The sequence below is a fragment of the Mus pahari genome, chromosome 5 (assembly GCF_900095145.1).
Source record: "Mus pahari chromosome 5, PAHARI_EIJ_v1.1, whole genome shotgun sequence".
Taxonomy (NCBI): Eukaryota; Metazoa; Chordata; class Mammalia; order Rodentia; family Muridae; genus Mus; species Mus pahari.
The window spans coordinates 63,119,486-63,143,119 of NC_034594.1; the positions used below are offsets into that span (position 1 = coordinate 63,119,486).

Here is a 23,634-nt window from a genome sequence, read left to right on the forward strand (position 1 = left end):
TCTCTCTCTCTCTCTCTCTCTCTCTCTCTCTCTCTCTCTCCTTTCTTTCTTTCTCTCTTCCTTTCTTGTTTGTTTGCTTGCTTGCTTTGTTTTGTTTTGTTTTGTTTTGTTTTGTTTTTTAGATAAGATTTCTCTGTGTAACGAACAGTCTTAGTTGTCCTGGAACTTGCTTTGTAAACCAGGCTGGTCTTGAACTCACAGAGATCCACCTGCTTGTGCCACTAGAGTGCTGAGATTAAAGGAGTGTGCCTCCACCACCCACCTTCTTTTTTTTTTAATTCTTTTTATATTTATTTTATCAAACATATGAGATAAATTCTCTGAAAACAGATATCAAGCTATGGTGATGGTACACATTCACTCCCTCTCAGGAGGCTGAGGCAGGAGGATGTGCCTTGAGGAGGAGGCATTGAGATTTTAAGTTTAAGTAGAAACCACATTTGTTCGTTTATCCTTTCCAAACCTGGTTCTCCTAGAGCTCAGTTCTTGCACAGATGAAGCCATGGATAAACCCAGGAACTATGGTTGGCCCTTATGGAAACATTAGAATGTCATTTGATATGAAAAAACTAACTGGAAACTACAAAAAGCCAGGTGATGGTGGTGGTACATGGCTTTAGGCAGAGACAAGTGGATCTCTGTGAGCTCAAGGCCAGCCTGGTCTACAAAGCAAGTTCCAGGACAGCCAGGGCTACACAGAGAAACCCTGTCTTGAAAAAAGTAAATAAACAAAATAACAACGATGAAAGAAAGAGAGGAGAGAGAGACAGAGACACACAGAGAGAGAGACAGAGATAGAGAGCGACAAAGACAGAGACAGAGAGACAAAGACAGAGACACGCACAGAGAGAACAAAAACCTTGGAAACTCCACAGTGAAGATTTGGAGTGAGGTCAGTGTGTTTTTTCTCAGTACCCCCGAAAGGACTCCCCTACTCAGAAATGTAACTTCCTTCTACTCATCCGGCCTCCCGAATTTCCACACTCTTAGCAAAGCTATCAATTAAGGATCAAGCTTCCAGCACACAAGACTTTGGGGACATTTAAAATCCAAAGCATAGCAGGCTCGCAGTGATGCCCAGCACACAGCAAACACTTAAGTATTATTTCTCATTATTATTATTTTCAGTGTGTTTCTTGGGAAACAATCAAAAGTGCCTGAAGTTATTTTCTGTATTAATTCTAGAGTAAATGAATTGAATCAATGTCAGGGCAGAGGAAATGGCATCTGGGTAAACCCCGGCACCCTAATTTGGGTTGCTATTGCTGTGATGAAGCACTATAACCAGAAAGAACCTTAGGAGGAAAGGTTTTATTTCATTCATAGTTACATATAACAGTTTGTGCTGCGGACTGGTGAGATGGCTCAGCAGGTAAGAGCACCTGATTGCTCTTCCGAAGGTCCTGAGTTCAAATCCCAGCAACCACATGGTGGCTCACAACCACCCGTAACGAGATCTGATTCCCTCTTCTGGAGTGTCTGAGGACAGCTACAGTGTACTTACATATAATGAATAAATAGATCTTTAAAAAACAAAAACAGTTTGTGTTCAAAAGCAGTGAGGACAGGAACTCAGGCAGGGCAGGAACCTGGAGGCAGCAGCTGATACAGAAGCCATGGAGGGTGCTTTTTATGGGCTTGCTCCCCACAGCTTGCTCAGCCTGCTTTCTTATAGAACCCAGGACCACCAACTCAGGGATGGCACCACCCACAATGGGCTGAAGCCTCCCCCAATAATCACTATTTAAGAAAATACCCTATTGCCAGGTAGCAATGGTACAAGCTTTTAGTGGTAGAGGCAGGAGAATTTCTGTGAGTTCAAGGCCACCTGGTCTACAGAGTAAGTTCCAGGACAATCAAGGCTACACAGAGAAACACTGTCTCAAAAAAGCAAAGATAGACAAAGATAGATAGATAAATAGATAGATAGATAGATAGATAGATAGATAGATAGATAGATAGATAGATAGATAGATATGAAAAGAAAAAGACAGAAAAGAAAATAAAAAATGTCCTACAGGTTTGTCTATAGGCTGATCTTCTGGGGACATTTTCTCCTCTCTGATGACTCTAGCTTATGTCAAGTTGATGTGATGTCAGAATACCAGGTTAAATATCAAAGACTTGGTAATTACAAAGCTATGATATATATATATATATATATATATTTACTATGAATTAGACTTTTTACAAGTAACAGTACCTCAGGAGATCTTTGTTTTCTATTTCCTCAGGGAAAAAGAGAGAGAGACTTGGAAACTACTCAATACGGAACATCAAAATACCAATGAAAGCAAGCTGGAAACCAGGTTAAAGATAAAAAAAAAAAAAGATACATTTTCAGTACTAAATTTTCATTCTTTATATTACATACTTCTGATAACAAACCCATTTCTCTGCTTGATGAAGCCATGGTAACCATGGAGAAATAATCACAATTTAGTCAGTTTCCAAAGTATATCTGTGAAAGGGACCAAAGATGGCAGCTTCGCAAACAATCAAAACAATCAACATATTGATGTGTCTGTGGTCAGACAAGGTCCCTACAGCCTCTTCTGAATGTTCGAGGGCAGAAATACTGTAAAGCAAAACAGAACGAACACCTCTGTGTGACAGGTGATATAGCTTACCCTCCTCGGGACCAAACCCATGTGGTCCCTGTGCAGACATGAGCCGGTTAGTTCTTCCCATCTGTAAAGCAACGTGATAGATTGACTGTCATTCAGGTCAACCCAGCTCTTTGGGTGACTTCCTAGTCTATGACGCTCCCTGCAACTTGGCAAGCATTGTGGATATCCCCCTCTCCTGCCTGTAGAGCATCTTCCATGGCTCCTGGGAATAAGCAACTGGAGGGAGAGGGAGAACAGCTTGTCCTGTCATAGTCCACCTTAAACCTGAACAGCTAGCTGTCTGAGTCAGTCCCACTGCCCCACTTGCATTTGGCAGGTGAGTCTACAGCTTACCCAAACTTCTCTTCCAGTCAGAGAATTGCTGTGAAGAGGGAAGTTGAGCAAGTGGAGGGAGGAGTCTGCTCCACTGAGACCACAGTCTCCCCTCAGCCAGTCTCTGGCCCAGATCTGACAAATTACTGAATCATTAGTCTAAAACAATGTGTCCCCCCCCCACTCCCTCTCTCCTTTTCTTCTTTCATCTCCCTCTCCTCCAATCTCTCTCCCCACTTACTTCATATGACTTTATATCTCATTATATGTATGTATATGTGCACACACATGCATGTGTATGGCCATAAATTTTCCTCTTAGTATAGCAGAAGAATTTCCCATGGTTAATAGTGACTAACTTGATTTGAAATTAAGACATCAAATAACCCTCCTAGAAGATCAATAGCCTATTGCTGTCACCTTGGGCAGTGTATCTCCCAAATACACCCTTCAAGTTCCTATCTAGAGTTTCTTCTCGCTAGAAGAACCATGTTTCTTCATAAATTCCCTTGCTGGCTCTCAGCCCAGCCATCAGCCACCACTGACCGTTCTAGGCATAACCTTCACCTTTATGCTACTTCTGAGTGACTCTGATAGTCTCTCCTTCCCCAACTTATCCAGGGTCAGAGGCCTATCTTGGTCATGGCAAACCTTTGGTTTTTCTTGAAGGCAATGTCTGACAGCTATGCCTAGAGAAATGTAACCTCTCTCCTGGGCTACATATTGAGCCCAGGCCAGCAGAACTATAGGGTGAGGCACTGTCTCAGCAAATAGATAAACAGAACAACCAAAAGAGGAAAGAAATAAAACGTAGCCTCTTTCAAGAAGCCTGGGGTAGGGAAGCTAATGCTGATAGAAGCGCACTCTCTGCCTCCCACTGTGCTCTGTGGAGCGTGCTTGGACAAGAGCTCTGGTCCAGGATCCGGGACCCTGTTACATCGTGCAAAGACATCCAGACACCTGCTGATTCTCTGAGAAAGCCCAAGACGCACACCCTGACACTCTCTCTTCTCTCTCCCTCCCTCCCCCACCTCTCTGAATGATTAGTATTAACTATTAACAAAATTATTTGCATGTGGTAGTTGTAACTTTTGGGGATTTTCTGTTTTGTTTTGTTTTACTTTTCAGAGACAGGGTTTTTCTGCATAGCCTTGGCTGTCCTGGAACTCATTATATAGACCAGGCTGCCCTCAAACTCACAGAGATGCATCTGCCTCCAGCCTGGTGTCTAAAGATGCCAGCTGTGGACACAGACTGAGAAGGAGCAAAAAAGCCATCTGTACTCTCCAACTTTATCATCCCAATAGATTTGACCATTACAGTCCCAACCATGATTATGAAGTGACTTGTTCCTCTCTCTCTCTCTCTCTCTCTCTCTCTCTCTCTCTCTCTGTGTGTGTGTGTGTGTGTGTGTGTGTGTGTGTGATCTAGACAACACATAAACCTGCTAATTATCACCTTTACATATAAATTGGAAGTCAGCGATCTGTAGCCCAGAAGGAAACCTTAGCTCACCAGTTATTTATGAATAAAGTTTTATTTGAACCCCTTCTGTTTACATGTAGTCAGTGGGTACTTTCTAATTTGAAAGCTGAGGAACCACAAAGGGAATTATGGGCCAGACAACCTTGCCCATTTACTGTCTAGGCCTTTGTAAGAAATGCTCCTGACTTCTGATCTGGATTTTGATATGTTTCACTAAGTACTAAGCAGACTAATGCAAAGTTAGCTTCAATCAGCGTTTTTGTAAAATGTTGCTCACCGTGTGATGTGATAAATAAGAGACATGTATCTTGTTTTCTCAGCTGTCCTAGCAAGAAGTGCCTATCCTTCTTCACGACGAGGCAGAAAAAGAGGTAAAAAAAAAATGTGATTAATAAGATTTTAATGAATAAGAATATTTTAAATGTTTTGAGACAGGGTCTCACTATGCAATGCTAACTGGCCTGGAACTCACTGCGTAGGCCAGGCTTCTCTTGAACTCATCAAGATCCCCCTGCCTCTGCCTTCTGAGTGCTAGGTTTAAAGGCACATGACACCATGCCTGACCCTATAAACGAACTTTGAGCATACTCCACCAGGACCCGTGACCCTCCACTCCCCATTCCTGTTTGTCTCCTAGACAATTTTGCTCCTACGTTCATGTCATTTGAACATACAATTTTGTGAGGGAGGCATGATGGCATATGCCTTTAATCCTAGCACTTAAAAAGGCAGAGGTAGATGAATATTTGAGTTCAGGGACAGCCTGGTCTACAGAGCAAGTTCTAGAACAACCAAGACTACACAGATAAATTCTGTCTAAAAAAAGAAAAGGAAAAGAAAGAAAACAAACCAAAGCAAAACAAATTAATAATTTTGTGTCTCTGTATGAACTCGCAAGACCCACAAATGAAAGCAAACATACCTTTGTCTTTCTGAGACTGACTAGATTTGCTTAACATGATGATCTCCCAGTTGTATCCAATTTCCTACAAATTTTGATTTTCTTTTTTATGGCTGAGAGAGCAATTTCTTTACCTGCTCCTCTGCTGGTACCTGAGGTGGGTCCACAGCTTGTCAGGAATGCTGCAACAAACGTTCGTGAGTCGCTCTTTTACACTCTGTGAGCTGACAAGTCAGATTTCTCGATTGGCTGATGAAACCAATTCCACCCCTTAGGATCATCACCAGCATTGGTCAATTTCAGCAGCACAATGGAGGGTTGATAACTCCCATCATCCCATTGATTAGTTAGTCAATTTGGGAGCGACCCAGAACTGCATAGGCCTTCATATGCTGACCATTCTTTTTTTTTTTTTTTTTTTTGGTTTTTCGAGACAGGGTTTCTCTGTATAGCTCTGGCTATCCTGGATCTCACTTTGTAGACCAGGCTGGCCTCGAACTCAGAAATCCGCCTGCCTCTGCCTCCCGAGTGCCGGGATTAAAGGCGTGCGCCACCACGCCCGGCCTACTGACCATTCTTGAGGAAGGAAATAAAGTACATGACCCACATGCTATTTAGCGTATTTTTTCTTGCCCATATTAAAAGCCTCAGAACCCTACAGACCTGGGTGGTGACACAAGACCTGTATGCTAATCCCTAAAGTCCTGTGTGACTTAAGCCAGACTTTTGTCCTTTTCTAACTCAATTTGCTTATCTGTAAAGGTGTGACATGGGCTTTCAGGAGAATTAAGTTGAGTGTCCAGCTGGACCACTGTTGTTCTGATAGACTGTATGTACTCTAAAATAACTGTGCGATGTCTACCCCCAACCCCAGTCCCACTGGGTCTTTGATGGATCCCCATAACTGTAGTAGGAGACACTACTGTGGAAACTCATTGTAAGGCCTTCATTGTCTGGTTCAATGGAATTAGATTCCACATACTCTGAGCTAGGTGCTCAGACGCCAGGAAATGAGGGTGATCTTGGACAGCTGGGAGGTTGAAGAGATTTTGACAAACGACAGGAAAATGAGACATAATCTGTTCACCAGCGTACAAGCTGCTAGGCAGGCAGTTACCAGCAGGCACCCTGCTGTACGCTGGCACACATACAGGCAGGCTGAGTGGAGGTAGGCACCCAGGCCTGCAGACCGACACACAGGTAGGACAGTAAATGTGATAGTTCCAGCCCCTGACCTCAAGGCCATATTTATACAGACCCACATAAAAGTGTCCCACTGCCACAACTGTCACATGACATCGCTGTTTACTTTAGGGTCTCCAGACATCTTGTGTCAGTCATTTTGTGCTAACTCATTGTCCCTACCCCCTTCCACCATGTCCAGTGTCAGCCATGTTTTGGCTGGCTTATCTCAGATATTCAAAGCAGCACCATGTTGTCTAAATAGAAACACACTTGTGGCTTCCTATTTCCAATACATATGCCCCTTGAAGGGTCTGCAGGGTCCCTCTGGCATCTACAGAATCAGCTACAGCAGTGGTTCTCAACCTGTGGCTTACAACCCCATTGGGGGTTCAACGACCCTTTTACATGTGTCGCCTAAGACCACCACTGTCGAAAAACACAGGTATTTACATTGTGATTCATAACAGTAGCAAAATGACAGTTATGAAGTAGTAACAAAAATAATTTTATGGTTGGGGGTCACCACAACGTGAGGAACTGCCTTAAAGGGTCACAGCACTAGGAAGGCTGAGAAGCACTGCTCTAGAGCTATTACTGCCTGAGCCCCTCTACCCCAGGCAAGCACAGTAGAGGAGAAAGACAGCAAATCAAATCAAAGGACAGAGATGACACCCCCTCATTGGGTGCCTCTCCCATCCCACTTTTCTACCATAAATGCATCCAACAAGACCATAGAACAGAATTTGAGCACTATGTTTCCCATCTACAAAACTCCAAAGCCCTAATACAATGAGAATTAACTCTCCAAAGTATTTGGAAGACAGCCATCATGCAGTGGCTGCTGTAGCCAACAAGTCTGGGAGTGGAATTCTTTTCCCCAAGGTTCTGGCTACTGAGTAGGAGTCCAGAGGTTGGGAGCAGAGTGTGTGGTTATCTTTATTAGCATCTAATCATGCCTAAAAGAGATAATACGTACTATATTATAAATTGTAACTAATTCATGTGAAAACCTAATGCATTTTTAGTTGTACAGGCAAGATAACAAAGTGGGTAGAGGGAAGGCCCTGCACAGTTCAAGAATAAAGTGAACTGTGTCCCTGCAGGTCCGAGAATTCCCAGAGAAGAAAATGCGGATTTTAGAGAAACTGAGCTTCCTGTAATATGTGGCAACGTTAAGGGGTTTCTGAACAAGGAGAAATTTAAGCAAGGTAAGTTTCAGATCTTCAGTGCCTTTCAAAGTCACAGTGTAGGGGGCAGGCACCTGTGTTGAGGGTGTCTCATCCCAGATCTAGTTTATAGGTAATGCCATGCCTGTTAATGAGGTGAGAGGTTGTGAGGCCAAATTAACAGTAAGAAGAGGGCATGAGCCGGGCTGTGATGGTACACTCCTTTAATCCCAACACTTGAGAGGCAGAAACAAGCAGATCTCTGAGATCAAGGCTAGCCTGGTCTACAGATTGAGTTCCAGGATAGCCAGGATGACAGACAGACAGACAGACAGACAGACAGACAGACAGACAGACAGAGAAATCTTGACATTACTCTCCTGGTGGAGACTGCCTGAACCTAGTGCCAGAGTTTCTAACAGCCAAGTGAAGACACCTCTCTCTGTAGATGCCCAAGAGGGAACCGAGTCTTATGTGTCGAGTGTACTCCTTGTAACAGTTTCAGCACAGCAAGATGACATTTGCAGATGCCAATCAAGGGCTGACTGTGTCGGATGGTGGTTTCTCAGGAGAGTCTCGGGGTTGCTGTGTTTATCTCTTTCTGCATCACACCCCAGAGAGGCTAGACCCAGGGCTTTGTGCATATTTGGCAGGCATTCTGTCATGAGCTCTACCCCCAAGTTGCAGTTTTGCATGTTTAAATACAAAACCATAGCCTATCAAGCTACCTCCCATTCCCCTTGAGAAAAAAGCTCATAAGATGCTCATCTAGTACCTCATACCAGAGTGAAAACTTCCACAGCTGGGCAGGAAATGTACGTGCCTGAGAGGTTCATCATCAACCTTTATGGGCCTGTTACCTGTAACATCTGTCAAACTTTAATCTAAGTTAAAAGGGAGGTGGGGGGCAGATTTTTGAATTGGAAGAAAGAGACACTCAAACTTCGTGCTTACCAGTATATTAGCCCAGTGTCCTTGGCTCTGTTTTAGTATTCAAGTCAGGCTACTCTAGTTAACTTACAGATTTAGGGGCTAAAAAGCCAAGATCATGCAGCCTATTGTGTGGCTTTTGGTAAGAGACTGCTGATAGGTGGCTTCATGACAAAAGAACCTGTAGGAGGAAGAGATCATATCATAAGACAGGAAGCCAGCAACTGGGATCCCATGAGAGTTACTATTATCCCTCCTGTGGGCAGCACCCTCTGTGATCGAGAATAGCTCACTTGTCATCAAGTCAAGGAGCAGGTTGTCAATGTGAGAACCCTGATGGGGAGGTACTCATAGCTAAACCCCAAGTCAGCTGCTTTATCATCTCTGTCAGGCTCTCTAACACTGAACTTCCTCTTTTATGAAATGAGAATAAAACTCCTCTCACCGGACTGCAATGGGAAATAAAAGATTATAGATAAAAATACAGTGAAAATGATCATTGTTAAAGTACAGAACTACTGTTCTATCATCCATCGTGACTGACCTTCCTCCTACAGCACAGTTCTTTCTTTAAGATTTATTTTTGTTTTATGAACATGGGTGTTTGGCTGCATGTGTGTCTGTGCACTACAAATGTGCCTGGAGACCAACCGGGGACATCAGAACTGGAGTTACAAGTGCTTAGACGCCACCTTGTAGACTCTGAGACCTGAACCTGGGCCTTGTGCAAGAGCAGCAGGCAATTTTAACCACTGAACCATCTCTCTAGCCTCAATACGGTTATTTTGTTATCAACAAATAGGTGTTTTCCCTACAATTCTACTGTCTATGTGTAATCTAGCTATTCCCTCTAGATTATATTTCCAAAACCACTTTTAACATCCAATAGCCATGTGCCAAAAATATGAGAATATTTTTTAGCTAGCTCTCATGAGCTGGAAGAGCGTTGTTGATGTAAGACAGGACTGGCTGTGGTGATAGCTTCCTCCTGGGTGGATTCACAAGAGCCCAACAGGGAACTTTGTGTCCTCACTCACCTTTCTAAAATGCAAGTTGGCCCTACCCCAGAGCACAGTAAAAGGAGGAGAACAAATCCTGTTTGTATCTCAGAGGCATTCCTTTGCTATTCTCTTTTCTTTTAATATTACAGTAGAATACTTTAAAAAGTGATGTTAAGGGCTGAGGAGACAACTTTGTGGTTAAGAGCACTAGCTGCTGCTCTTCCAGAGGACCCAGGTTCCATCCCCAGCAACCAGAGGGTGCCCCACAACCATCCATAGCCCCAGTTCCAGGAGAGACAATGTCCTTTTCTGGTTTCTGTAGGCAGAAAGCATGCATGTTGTCCACCGATCAACAAAACACCCAGCAAAACACCAGTACTCCTACAATAAATAAATGAATTCTTTTTAGGAAAAGTTCAAAGGGCAATGCCAGCTAGTCTCTGTCCTTGCCTATCAGGTTGATGTGTGGCCCTTGGTGACTCACGGGGAAATGTAAACCTTCCTGACTGAGCCTGAGCCCCAGACCCAGCGTGATGGTAGGTCAAGAACGGGTGTTTTCATAGCTGGCGCCTCAGTTTGTCCTGGTCTTCCAGGCATCTATGTGAGGAGTATACAGAGTGAGACTGGACGGTGGCTCACTCCCATGGAGTTTGAAATTGAAGGAAACCGTGAAAAATCCAAGAACTGGAGGCAAAGCATCCGCTGCAAGGGATGGACCCTGAGAGAACTGATACAGGTATTCTATGGGCAGAGAGTGTCTGTGGTTTCTGGAGCCATGGTAGATGAAAAGTTTCCCCTGTGTCAGGCAGCTTCTAATATTCTGGGGGAACGGCAACAGATTCAAGGCTCTCTCAGTGTGGCTGGTAGCTTCAACCAAAGATTTCACAGTCATAACTCACTGGTAGAAGATGTTAGCAGAATCTCTGTGTCCATCATGACTCTTGTTAGCCAGGTTCCGTGGCGTGGGTGTTACCCACAGGCCACTGAGGTGTTTGCCACCTTGGCTGGCTGTATTACAGCTTAATCCTCTTAAATGGATTGACTCCCATCCTTCAGGTGGCAGGGGAACAGACTCTGTGTGGCCTTTCCCATTAACTGATTGTATAAAATTTGGTAGCATGGATATAATTTAAAATCTGATGGGGGAGGGGCGGGCGTGTCTTTAAACTCAGAGTGTCAATGATGAAAGAAAATAAATTACATATCTGAAAATAACTCAACCACATGGATGTCTGAGTTACAGAATGTCCCAGCAAGTCATTTCTTCCAGTAAGTCATCTCACACTTAGTCTTGAAAAGGAATAGCTGGGTGTGGTGGTTCACACCCTTGGGAGACTGAGGCAGAGGAATTGCCCAGACTTTTTGTAGTGAGTTTCAGGACAGCCTAAGTCACCAAGTAATACCCTTAACTCCCTCTATGCCAAAGCAAAAGTAAATAAAAGAAAGGGTAATTTAAAGATTGCATTTTAAAAATAAGCCCTTCATTCCAACACTCTGAACTGAGGGAAATCAGGAGGTTCCCGTGATAGCTGAACCTATTTCATTTGGACTCAGGGTACACGGCACTCTCTGTCACATCTCTCAGGTGGACTTTCCCTATGTCACATTCACAATAAAGGAAAAGGGATTGCTCATCAAGTATGGACCGAGCTGCATCTAAAGCCATGTGGTTACAGGTGTGAGCCCCTGGCCAGAACCTTCATGCTACAGTTAGTACTGTGAAGAGAGGTGCCAGCAGGAAGTGGTGCTGTAGCTAAGGGGTGGGATGGAGAGTCTTCACAGAGTTGGGTCTTAATGGAGGATAGTTCTGACAAAGTGTAGAATGGGGCTTTCTGCATGGGGGAAGAAGAACATGAAAGCAAAGCCTTAATGTGTCAGGAAGCTGGAGGTGAACACATGGGGGAAAAGTCTACAGGTTTCCCTGACTCACTGTGGGGAGCATGGGAAATCAATAATTTCCAGGGAGTAGTTACCTTGTATCTAACAATGGGACATCCAGACAGTGGTATCTAGAAGGCAGTTAGAAATACCTAGTTCAAGAAATAAAAGAAAGACCCACCCCATCATTAATCTCTCTGTCTTTCAGAAAGGAGTTCTACAAGACCCACCAAGAAAAAAGGTAGCTATCTCCCACAGTCTCCTGCCGCCATGTCTGAGGCCACTGTCTACAAATTGTTTGTTTTCCGTCCCCACGTGACCATATATACATTTTAAAATCGACCAATTTGGATTTGACCAGATTTGAATTTATCCTATGGTGTTTGTCTAGTTGTTGTTTTACAATGATCTGCTTCTTTGAGCATCAAAATATCTGAGGTAGAGATGGGAGCCGACCTTGGGAGCTATCCCACAAGTGATCTCTTCTGTCTTTCAGAAGGAAACTCCAACCAACCCAAGGCAAACAAAGAGACAGGTAAATGCCCTGTGACCTTCCGCTACGGTGTCTGAGGCCAACAGCTTCAAACTGTTAGTTGTCCATCTCTGTCACGTTATAGTTGTTAAATTCGCTGATGATGATAAAAATGGATTCCATAATCTGGTATCATTGTGGTTGACTTTTTTTTAAAAAAAGTTTGTATTTATTCATAAGACATCTTTGTCTGCTTTGTTGGTAATTAAAAAAAATCAGCCCATGGTTGATTTTTTTTTTAATTATACAATGTAAAGGCCAGGACTCTGTTTAACATCAAAACATTTAAGACTGAGGTGGGAACAACCCTTAAAAATTGTAAAAGAATGGACTGGCAATATGGCTCAAAAAGTAAAGGTTCCCACTGCCAAACCTGATGACCTGAGTTCAGTCCCCACGAACCATATGCTAGAAAGAGAAAACCAGCTCCCAAGATGCATCCTTTGCTCTCCACCTGAGGGTCACAGGAGTAACCACACGCATGCATAAAATGTGATTTTTTTAAAAACCTGGGGCATGGAAAGATGGCTCAGTGGTTAAGAGCACTAACTGCTCTTCCAAAGGACACAGGTTTGGTTTTCTGCATTCACTCAGTAGCTCATAACCATCTGTAACTCCAGTCCCAGGAACCCCCCTCCCCCTTCTGATCTCTTACTTAGATACAGCCATGCTTTTCTTGTTTCTCTGCTAGGGGCAGGAGCCTCCACTCTCCAGTGTCTGGATAACTTGCTGGATGGCTAAAGCAGATGCTGAGTCTCCTAGTCCATGGGCCACAGCTTCAGATACACAGATCTCACCTGATGACTGTGCCTTAGAACCCCTCAGACTATTCAAGCATCCAGTTCAGTGAACTGAAATTGCTGGTGATGGGATCTGAGATAGATGTCTTCTCCCTCTGTGTTAAGGATCAAACCTAGGGCCTCATTCATGTTAGGTTAAACATTCTACCCTGGAACTACAGTCTTGAGCCTTGAATTTATTTTTCAGTCCATGAGTGATTTTAGACTATAGCATGTTGAAGACTATTACAAAATAAGAGAACAAATTTCTTGTTTAAAGGGGTGGGGGGGGGTCAGGGATAGAAAAATCACTCAGCGGTTAAGAGCACTTACTACCCTTCCAAGGGCCTGGGTTTGAAACCTAGCACCCACATGGTGGCTTACAACTACCTGTAATTCTAATTCCAGGGAATCCAATTTCTTCTGACTTCTGAGGGCCCCAGGCTCACCGGTGGTGTACAGACATATGTGTAAGAAAAACATCTGTACACATAGAGTTAAAATAAAAAACTAAAGGGACAAGAGCATAGCTTAGTGGTAAGGTGTTTGCCTAGTGGTAGAGTACTTGTCTAGTACATCCCGTGCCCTGGGTTCAAACCCCAGCACCATGGAGGGATGACCACTATAAAAGGGGGCTGGAGGTCCATGGTGATGAACCTCAGTGGTACAGTGAGTGCCTTGGCCTGGATTCCTTGCCCACATTAAAGAAGCAAACATTGGGCCTCCAAAGGACTCTAGACATGGAACCCCATGTAGATTTGTCTATGCTGCTCTTTCTCGGGACTTGCTTGTAGTGTTTTTTTAACAGGATGATGAACCAGAAACCTTGGCCCAACGACCTGAAAGTAGTGTTCAGCAAACATAGTCACAACACCTGCCATTATAAAAAGCAAGGACTACTCCAAGACAGATGGAGATACGTGCCCCCAAACGTGGCCGGCCACTCAAGGTTCCTATGGAAAGACCAGATTTGTTTCTGCAGTCTAGAATTTGCACTTTGTGTGTAGTTCTTGTGTCATAGTAAATCTCTGGAGGAAGAAAATACAAATTATGATTTTATTCTCTTCACCTATGAATTGTTAAATTTTTTCTTTGACTACATCTTTTCTTTTCTTGGGGTTTTCTCATTCTCTCTCTCTCTCTCTCTCTCTCTCTCTCTCTCTCTCTCTCTCTCTCTCTCTCACAGATATATAGACCAGATCAGACCACATTAAAAGCACATAAATTCAGGTTTATTAGATACTGCTCCCAGGCAGGCTAATGGGTTCCAAAGACTAGGGCTGAGGAAGTCACATGCCCAGGGTAAGGCGGGGGGGGGGGGGTGGCAGGTATAGATCTTCAGGTGAGGGGTGAAGACGTGTCAGCTATAAGCTGGGCTTGTGCCCAAGTATGGTCAAGATATGAGCACTTAGGCAGGGATTGGGGTGGCTGGCAGCGTCTGGGGAGGAGGTTGCGACAGCCTCCAAGAATGCAGAACTGGACTCTTGGCGCCTTTCCATTGTTCAGAGGTTTCCTCGTGCGGGTAGAATTGGGGGAAGAGGGCAGCTTGCTTGTACAGGGGTGAGCGGAGATTCCAGTCAAGCATAAGGGATTCTGCACCCCAATAGCTCAAGAATAAGGTGAGACTTAGAAATTAAGATAGGCATGATTGGTGGAGGGCTGGGTGTCTGAGACCCAGGACCAGGCTTCACATCCAGGCTTCGCATATGGGCTGTTAGAGGCTAGAGGACCACTGTGAGAGAGGAACAGAGTCAGTGTTACAGAACGATACAGATTCCCTGGAGAACAGGGTAATGAATGTTGCAGACCCAAACCAAGGCCAGAATATAGATCTGAAAGTCTAGGGGTGGGGTGGCCATGGGAGGGGCTATGAACATTAGGGCAAATGGACCGAGTCAGGGATGCAGGACAGAGCCCAAGGAATCCCCACGTTCTAATAGCAGAGGCTGATCTTCAACCCTGGGTGGTTCCCCTGGCCACATGCCTTGAACATTAGAAATGTGACCTTGGAAGGGGAATCAGAACCCAAGCTAGCCCTGGCTATATGAGACCCCTCTTGAAAAAAATGATAATGATGAAATTAATTAGCTAATGAATTAAGCCAGATACAACATTGTATTTTGGAGTCAGGCTTTCCTGAATAATAAACTTATCAGGTTATCTTTAATTCAACTTTCTTGCTACTTTTGTTATTACAATGGTATTTCTGTTATTTCATTCTCAGAATTTGCTGTCTCCACAATATAAACTTTTCTAGTCTGACATAGCCCAACAATTCTATGAACTTTATTTCATACCAGAATGTTTTCTAAAATCTCTGCTCAATAATACTTCTTAGTATTTTGAGGAGATGGGCTGGAGAGTTAGATCAGTAGTTTAGAGCACTGGCTGCTCTTCCAGAGGACCCAGGTTCAATTCCCAGCACTGACATAGCATCTTACAATCTCCTGCAATCCAAGTCCAAGGGCTCAGATTTTCCCTCTGGCCTTTGTAGGCACATGTGTGTGTGTGTGTGTGTGTGTGTGTGTATGCACACACATACTTTTATAGTGTTTGTGAATGTATATATGTGTATGTATGTGTGTGCCTGTGTGTTAATATATATTACATATATATATATATATATATATACATAATATGTATTACATATTATGTATATAGTAACACATAGGCACACACAAATAAATATTTGAAACATACTTTGGACTGGAGAGATTTCTAATCCACTTTGGTATAGGCAAAGGCCATTTGTTCTAGAATTCTGGGGTCACACTGATCTTGAAGTTGTCTACAACGTTTCTTCTTGTAGCTGGAAAATCCAAAAGCTTGTAAAGTATGCGGCCAACGACGGAAATTGCACCCTTGTGCTACTTGTAGAGAATTCTATCATAAGAATTGCAGCATCCCACCTGTGGAAGATACGAGGTTAGTAAGACAGCCCTGTCTCCAGCCCTTCTTCCTCAGAGCACACTTCGCCCCTACACACCACACCACACACACACACACACACACACACACACACACACACACACACACAGGGAGAGAGAGAGAGAGTTAGTTGCTGGCCCTTAGTCTCAAGATTCAGAAGTGGCCAAGTGTCCAGTGCTGTTTCTCAGCACTCATAGCAGAAGACTGACAGAAAGAAAGGCCTTACAAGTGGCTACCTATAAGAAGCATCGCTCCATCTTCCTGAGGTACTCCATTAGGGTGATGACATTGTAGAGCAGTTGTTGGTCTGAACCATATATTCTTCTTCCCCACTCTGGAATTCCCAAGTTTACACAGCTGGGCTGTATCAAGCCTTCAGAAGTTCACCCTAGCATTCTACCAAACTAGTGCTGGGTTCTAGAGCACATCATGAGAACTGTGAATTCTGAGTGTTAGCATTTTACCCCAACCAAAGCACATCTTTGCTATAGATGTGTCTCTGGACAGAGATGGTGTGTGAGATTCCAAGAGGTGGACAAGGGATTTGATGGTTCTGTGGATGGTGTGGACAGAACTACTGTGACCCAGAAACTGGTCTCTACTGGAAACCCTCTAACAGAACATTGTCCTCTGGAGTCATAAGACCACCCACCAGCTCCCAGAACTCCATCTCAGAGAATCATCAGAAACACCTTCTTCTGACTAGTTAGACAAGCTACCTAGGCACAAACTGAATCAGCTCTTTATCTCTGCCCACATGCAGCTCCCAACACCCCACCAGGGGCATTTTGTAATGGGCACCTTGAAAAAAAAATACTGGATGGACAAAGAGAGGCCAGTCTTGTTAAGATGGATCATTGAAATGAATGAAAGTTGGGGTATCTTAGTCAAGTTTTTTATCACTGTGATAAAACACCACAACCAAAATAAACTTGAGAAGGAAAGACTATTTCATCTAACAGTTTGTAACCCACCACCCAGCAAAGTCAGGGTGGTAACCTAGAGGCAGACACTGATTCAGAGGCCATGGAGGAGTGCTACTTACTGGCTTGCTCCCAATAGCTTGTTCAGCCAGTTATTTTCTTATATTACCCAGGACCACCTGCCCAGGGGTGGCACCACCCACAGTGAGCTGGACCTCATATATCAATCATCAACCAAGAAAACGCACCCTAGGCTCTCCCACCCACAGGCCAATCTGGTTAAGGCATCTATTTTCCTCAATTGAGGTTTCCTCTTCCAAAATGACTTGAGTTGACATGAAGTTAGCGGGCACGTGGGGTAAAGTGGAAAGCATTTGACACCGTAAGCAAATCTCCTTCCTACTGTTTCCATGACACAGTTTCTGGTCACAGACCTTACCATGCCAAATGAAAAGACACCGATAGTTTGCGCTCTGCTTACTTAGCAGGACTGAGAAGCGAGATCTGCTTTCTGGTTTCCTGACTGTATCTCTATAGTCTGGTTGGCCCATCAAGGTTCAAGACTCCTTGTTCAAGGCACTAAATTCACTGTTAGGACCAAACATGGCTTGTTGTCAAACACCCAATGCTCTTGAATGGAGAAATCAAGTTTTGTGGTCAATGGGAATCCATCACTTCCTTGGATAAACTCCTCATTCAACATACTGACTTTTAATGGAAGGGGTTATCCTTGCATTTTGAGCCTACGTGGGTAGGGTAGGGTCCTCCAAGACACAAGGTAGAAACCATTCCTCATTGTTGAACAGAGGTCTTTATCGGCCACAGAAGGGGGTAGGGGTGGGGCTGGTTCACAGACTCTGCTCTTGCTCACTTTATACCTGACCTCTCAGTGGCCCATGGCATTGTACCTTCTGCAAGAGAAAGGATCAGTTAAGGTGCCAAAAAACCCAAGCATGTCATAAGGAGGCCGAGGTCCTGAAGAGGAAGATGTCACCCAAGGAACAGCTGGTGAGTCCGTGGAAAGTTGAAGGTCCCCCTTTTGGTTGGCAGAGGAACGCAGTCTCACAGCCAGTGAGGAACAGAACCCCAAGGTAAATGAGGATGTCCTTTGTCATGTGACCCAATGATAGACTATGGACTCCAGGGAGTAGCTGCATTTCATATTTGTCTCAAAGAGGTCAAAGGTCTGGGAGTTGTTCCTTGCATCTTGGAATTTAAATATGTCTTCTCTCTGTAAGTTATCTTCCCCTCGGAAGTGATGACCTTTCATTTTCTGCAGAAATGTGAGCTGCTTCTTTTGACTATCTATTGCTATCCAAAAAGTGGCTTCTTTATCCCCAAACCAAAGCAAGTGAGTAAAACAACAGAACTGCAACCTTGCGGTCTTCTCCCTATACATTCGGGCTTTCTCTTTGCCTTGTGGATGGGTCTCCTTGGGTAGGTAGCCATACATAGCTGGGAGCAGCATATACATACTATTTATATATAGAATACAATTTGTTTCTTATGGATCTAGAGACTGAAGGTCTGAGGCTGAGGTGCCAATATGACTGGGGTCTGGATAGGGTCTTCTACTTCTTTATTGTTGTTTTGTTTGCTTTGTTTTTGTTTTGTTTTTGAGACAGAGTCTCACTGTGCAGCTCTGACTGACCTGGAACTATGTAACCAGGCTGGCTTCAGACTCACAGAGTTTCACCTGCCTCTGTTTCCCAAGTGCTGGAGTATAGGTGTGCACCAGCATAACTGGCTAAAAGTCTTCTGGGATGCAGATGGTTCACTTCTGATGGCTCTCTAGTATGGTGAAAAAAGAGGGAGAGGGCCCCCTGGAGTCTCAATGAGGGCACTCATCCCTCTCACAGGGGCTGCACCTCCATAACCTAATGACCTTGCAGTGCCTTTACTTCTCAGTTAGCGCACCAGGGGTTTGGACTGGAGTGGCCATTGCAAACATTCAGAGTCTATAACCATGGGAGTGTGGGAAGGCCAATTCAGGACTACACTGACAGCCCTGCCTTCTCTGCTTTCCTCAACAGAGGAAAGAGAAATTTCCAGACCTCCAGGAGCACATGTGGTTAAACAAAATCAAGAATAGGCTGAATAAGAAGGCATACCATTCGGTACAACGCTTTGTGAGGGACATGCGCCTCATCTTTCACAACCACAGCATATTGTATAAAGTAAGCGCCTCTGCTCTGCTTCCTTTTGGCTCTGAGTTGAGTCTTTCTCTACTCAGGTGGATGCTATAATTGCCCTCATCAAGGGGTAAGCCCTGTACAAGTCAAATTTGAGGGAGGATTCTAGAAGCCCCATGATGCAGGTGGGGAAAGTCACAGTGACTCTCGGAAGACCAAAGGCTCCACTTTCAGACAGGTGATTTCTCACCTGTGGAGAGCGGTAGGCTACAGAGATGCTCTTCGTTGCAGGGAACAGCAGTGTGTTTTAAAGACAGCTAGCATTTCCCATCTATAAAGGGAGAAAAATCAGATGTCTCAAATTGCAGAACCTCACATTTCTGAATCCCTAGTACTGTAGCAAAAAAAAATCTCTTGCCACAGGGCTGGAGCGATGGCTCAGCAGTGAAAAGCACTCAATGCCCTTGGAAAGGATGGGAGCTCCCAACTTCTGCATCATGTGGCTCCCATGTCACTCCAACTCCAGGGAACTCAACACCCTATTCTCTCTTTCTTTCTTTCTTTCTTTCTTTCTTTCTTTCTTTCTTTCTTTCTTTCTTTCTTTCTTTCTTTCTTTCTTTCTCTCTTTCTCTCTTTCTCTCTTTCTCTCTTTCTCTCTTTCTCTCTTTCTCTCTTTCTCTCTTTCTTTCGTTTTTCAAGACAGGGTTTCTCTGTACAGCCCTGGCTGTCCTGGAACTCACTTTGTAGACCAGGCTGGCCTCGGACTCAGAAATCCACCTGCCTCTGCCTCCCAAGTGCTGGGATTAAAGGCACCACCACACCCAGCTCAACACCCTATCCTTAACTCCTCAAGCACCTGCACTCACATGCACATGCCCATAGATAAGTACCCATACTTAAATATAGTAGAAATGCCAAAGGCAGAGAGGCAGGTAGACCTCTGTGAATTCAAAGCCAACCCACTCTACAAAGCAAGTTCTACACTAGTCAGGGCTATACAATGAGACCCAGTCTCAGATGAACAAACATTAACAATAACAACAATAATAAAAATACATTTTGTTTAAGTAACTTTTTGTTTTAAAAATGTGTCTTTCATTGCTAGAAAAAATAGCAACTGCTTAAGATTTGAGAGCAGAATAGATCCCCAAAGGATGTCTAAAGCTATGCTGCCTCGAGGGTATTGCTCTATCCAGACATTAAGGCCACCCACTAAGTGGCAAGGGCTATGTTTACAAAGGTATTCAATGTGACTATCTGTAGTAAAGCTGAATAGTACAAATTATTAAAAACTTTATAGGTAAAAAAAAAATGTGTCTTTCAAACAATGTTTTCATCATATTCTTTCCCCTTCCCCCAACTCTTCCCAGATCCTCCACACTTCCCTTCTCCCTACACACTCAACTTCAATTGTCTGCCTCTCAAAACAACAAAAAATGAACAAAAAAATGAAAATCAAAACAAACTAAAAACCAACCAACCGAGCCAACAAGCCAAAAGATACCAAAACAACACAAAAATGCGCTCACACGCACACACCCATACACCCACACACCATGGAGTCTGTTTTATGTTGGCCAGCTACTCCTGGGTGTGGAGCCTATCCTGGAGTATGGTTGATTTGCCCAGTGACACTCCATTGGAGAGAACTGATTGTCCCTCTCCCATCAGGTCCCAATTAGAAACAGCATCTTAGTTAGGGACAGGACCTTGGGTCCACTTCTGCTTCTCAGTGCTGCAGTTTTGTCTGGTTTGAACCTCTGCAGGTCTTAAACATGCTGTCACAGTCTCTGCGAGTTCACATGAGTACGAGCTCTCTTGTGACTGAAAGGTGCTGTTCTTGGTGTCATCTCCCACCTCTGACTCTTACAATCTTTCTGCCTCCCTCCCACATAGATCCTTGAGCCTTGAGGGGAGGGGTTTGATGAAGACATCCCATTTAGAGCTGAGTGTTCCGAAGTCTCTCACCCTCTGGACATTGTCCAGTTGTGGGTCTCTGCGTTAATCCCCATATACTGCAAGAAGGTTCTCTGGTGATGAACGAGTGATGTTTAGCCCCTCTGGTATATAACAATACTAAATACTACTGATGGTGATAATAATTATAACAATAACTAATCTTTTAAAATTTCCAAAGAATTAGAAAATTCCCCCAGTTTTTGGCTGAGGTGACAATGTTAGGTACATGTCCTTAAAACATCTCCCCAAAGCTCTGCAGGAAGACTAAAGGGACGTCTAAGCAAGCTTTAGTGAAATGGAATTACATCCCCAGGCTGGAACACCAGACCAAGGTCAAGGTAGGCAACTGTGAGGTGGGGTAGGTGGCACAGAGAAATTGTCACACCAAGTCTTTATCCACTGAGGCATGAAATGGGGGTGAAAACTTTGTTCTGTCTGGGGTGACATGAGTCTTGAGTATAGAAACTACACTCCATCATCTCTGATCATCATGGGAAAAATAATTCATTTCACTCCACTACTTTTAATTTTAATTTTGTAGCTAGTTAAAGGCTGTTCTTTGTGCCCCAAATTCAGGATGGGTGTGTGAGATAAGACATTGTTGCTGAGTTTACTTGGATTTACTTACTATCTTTTGTAACTTTTGGGCCTAAAATGAGTAAGTAGCATATATGGTCAATTTACCCTATGGTTTTATGGCTAATTTAAGAACCTAATATAGTCTTTTATTTTCTTCTAAGCAGTGACAAGTGGCTTGCTGAAAAGATACATTTGGAAGGTCTTTGCTATGTAGACCAGGATGGTCTTAAACTCACAGAGACCCACTTGCCTCTGCTTCCCCGGGCTAGGGCAAAAGGGTGTGTACCGCCACCACCCTGCTAGCATTTCATAGTTTTAAGTTGCAGATTTAAGGATCTGTCTCTTCTCCAAATTCCATAACTCCTTATCTATCCTAATAAATACCCGAGAGATGCTCACAGTCAGCTATTGGATGGAACACAGGGCCCCCAGTGGAGGAGCTAGAGAAAGTACCCAAGGAGCTGTAGGGGGCTGCAACCCTATAGGTGGAACAAGAATATGAACTAACCAGTACCCCCAGAGCTCGTGTCTCTAGCTGCATATGCAGCAGAAGATGGCCTAGTCGACCATCATTGGGAAGAGAGGCCTCTTGGTCTTGCAAACTTTATATGACCCAGCACAGGGGAATGCCAGGGACAAGAAGTGGGAGTGGGTGAGTAGGGGAGCAGGGGCTGGGGGAGGGTATAGGGAACTTTCGGGATAGCATTTGAAATGTAAATAAAGAAAATATCTAATAAAATAAAAAAAGATATAAAAATAAATAAATAGATAGATAGATAGATAGATAGATAGATACCCGAGAGATTGTAAGTGTAAGGAAAAGAAGAGCCCATTAGTTCTCCTAAGCCTTTGAATGTCGTCATATCTCACCCACCACCCACATGGTAGAAATGAAAAATTTCATACTGCGAAAACTTCATTTTGTGTTAAACAAATTAAATATATTGTATAAGATTGCACTCAGGCTATCTATCATATTAAATATATTGTATAAGATTGCACTCAGGCTATGAAGTATTTATATAACTCAAATGAATTCTGGATTTCAAGTCGGGTCCTGTTCCTGTGGGCTCTCATTATGTATTCCCAAATCTAAAACCCTCTACCCATCTCAGGCCTTTAAAGCAAGGGATATTTAGCCTGCATACTAGCCTTGTTTATGTCTTCCTGAGAAAGAGACAGAATCAAATCATCAGGGAATATAACATCTTTCTTTTTTAAAAAATGGTTTCACTTATATTTATTCACTTTGTAGGGAGAGGGTGAATGCCACAGTGGGTGCAGGTGCAGGTGCCTTTAACCACTGAGCCATCTTGAAGGCGCCACTACCTCCTCTTAATTGGGTTTAACCTCACCATTTGGAATAGTCTAAGTGAGGTCCTGGGTTATCCAGAGGGCTGGCTAGCTAAGTGTGTTGAGCGGTGGCGATCACCAATGTCCTACTTCTTTTTCAGAGCAAGTTCAAAAATCTTGGAATCATAGTAAGAAACAAGTTTGAGGAGAATTTCAGAAGGATTTTTTCAATTGAGGATACAAGCAAACAGCGTGAACCGTGTACGCACACCGTTTTGTTAACCTAGTCCTTTCTGATCCCCGTCCCGGTGCCCGTCCCTCCAGCAGCCAACAGCATGATGCTAAGAGAGCCCACCTTTCTAAGTAGACAGCCTGCCACACTCCCATCTCTAACCTTCTACATCGTCCTTCCTGTTTGATCATCTTTCTAAAGAAAACTTAGAGCATACCAAGTCCATCTTCCTGGGGAACTGTCAGGTCTGAGCCTACAGGAAGATCACTCTGGAAGCAGGATTGCCCCCCTCCCCCATTTCAAATCCAAGGCTCATAAAATGCCCTCCGAAGTGTCTTGTCTAGGGGTGGCCTTGCTCCTCTAACTCTGTGACAGGGAGGAGGAACCAACAAAGTCAGTCCAAGAGTGAAAATAACACCGTGTCCTTGAGAGCAGCTAGAAGGTGACCGGTTCTAACAGAGGTTACAACTGTTTATCCTGGGATGGAAAGTAGGAAAGAGAAGCCAGACATTCAGCCACAGGAGCCCAGTCATGGAGAGAAAGCTCAACTGGAAACTGGCTGACTTGTTTCCACAAACAGTTCCGGCTGCCTGTTGTGAGCGTCCAGTTTGATCTCTCTCTCTCTCTCTCTCTCTCTCTCTCTCTCTCTCTCTCTCTCTCTGTGTGTGTGTGTGTTTTGCTAATATACACTTATTGATGATGATGGTGATGGTGATAATGATAATATGTTTTAAGGAAGAAAGGAAAGCCAGGGTTTACTGAGCCTTTTACCCCATCCCAAACGGGCGA

At 43.9% G+C, this 23,634-nt stretch overlaps 1 protein-coding gene across 6 annotated transcripts in view; it reads left to right on the forward strand.

The window, feature by feature from the left end:
* The window catches only part of LOC110321855 (nuclear autoantigen Sp-100-like), a 63,684-nt gene extending 40,258 nt beyond the window's left edge, over positions 1 to 23,426 (forward strand). For 3 of the 6 annotated variants that reach the window (XM_029539157.1, XM_029539153.1, XM_029539154.1), the window contains 11 exons: positions 2,235 to 2,309; positions 4,748 to 4,798; positions 7,617 to 7,721; positions 10,204 to 10,346; positions 11,697 to 11,729; positions 11,985 to 12,023; positions 15,609 to 15,724; positions 17,541 to 17,658; positions 17,930 to 18,001; positions 18,684 to 18,827; positions 22,775 to 23,426. In XM_029539157.1, coding sequence (XP_029395017.1) covers positions 2,235 to 2,309; positions 4,748 to 4,798; positions 7,617 to 7,721; positions 10,204 to 10,346; positions 11,697 to 11,729; positions 11,985 to 12,023; positions 15,609 to 15,724; positions 17,541 to 17,658; positions 17,930 to 18,001; positions 18,684 to 18,827; positions 22,775 to 22,900 — 1,022 coding nt within the window. In that variant the 3' untranslated portion in view covers positions 22,901 to 23,426. Of the gene's footprint in view, positions 1 to 2,234; positions 2,310 to 4,747; positions 4,799 to 7,616; positions 7,722 to 10,203; positions 10,347 to 11,696; positions 11,730 to 11,984; positions 12,138 to 15,608; positions 15,725 to 17,540; positions 17,659 to 17,929; positions 18,002 to 18,683; positions 19,235 to 22,774 lie in introns of those variants that run through there. The other 3 variants (XM_029539159.1, XM_029539158.1, XM_029539156.1) reach the window with 2 other exon arrangements.
* The last annotated feature ends 208 nt before the right edge of the window (positions 23,427 to 23,634 follow it).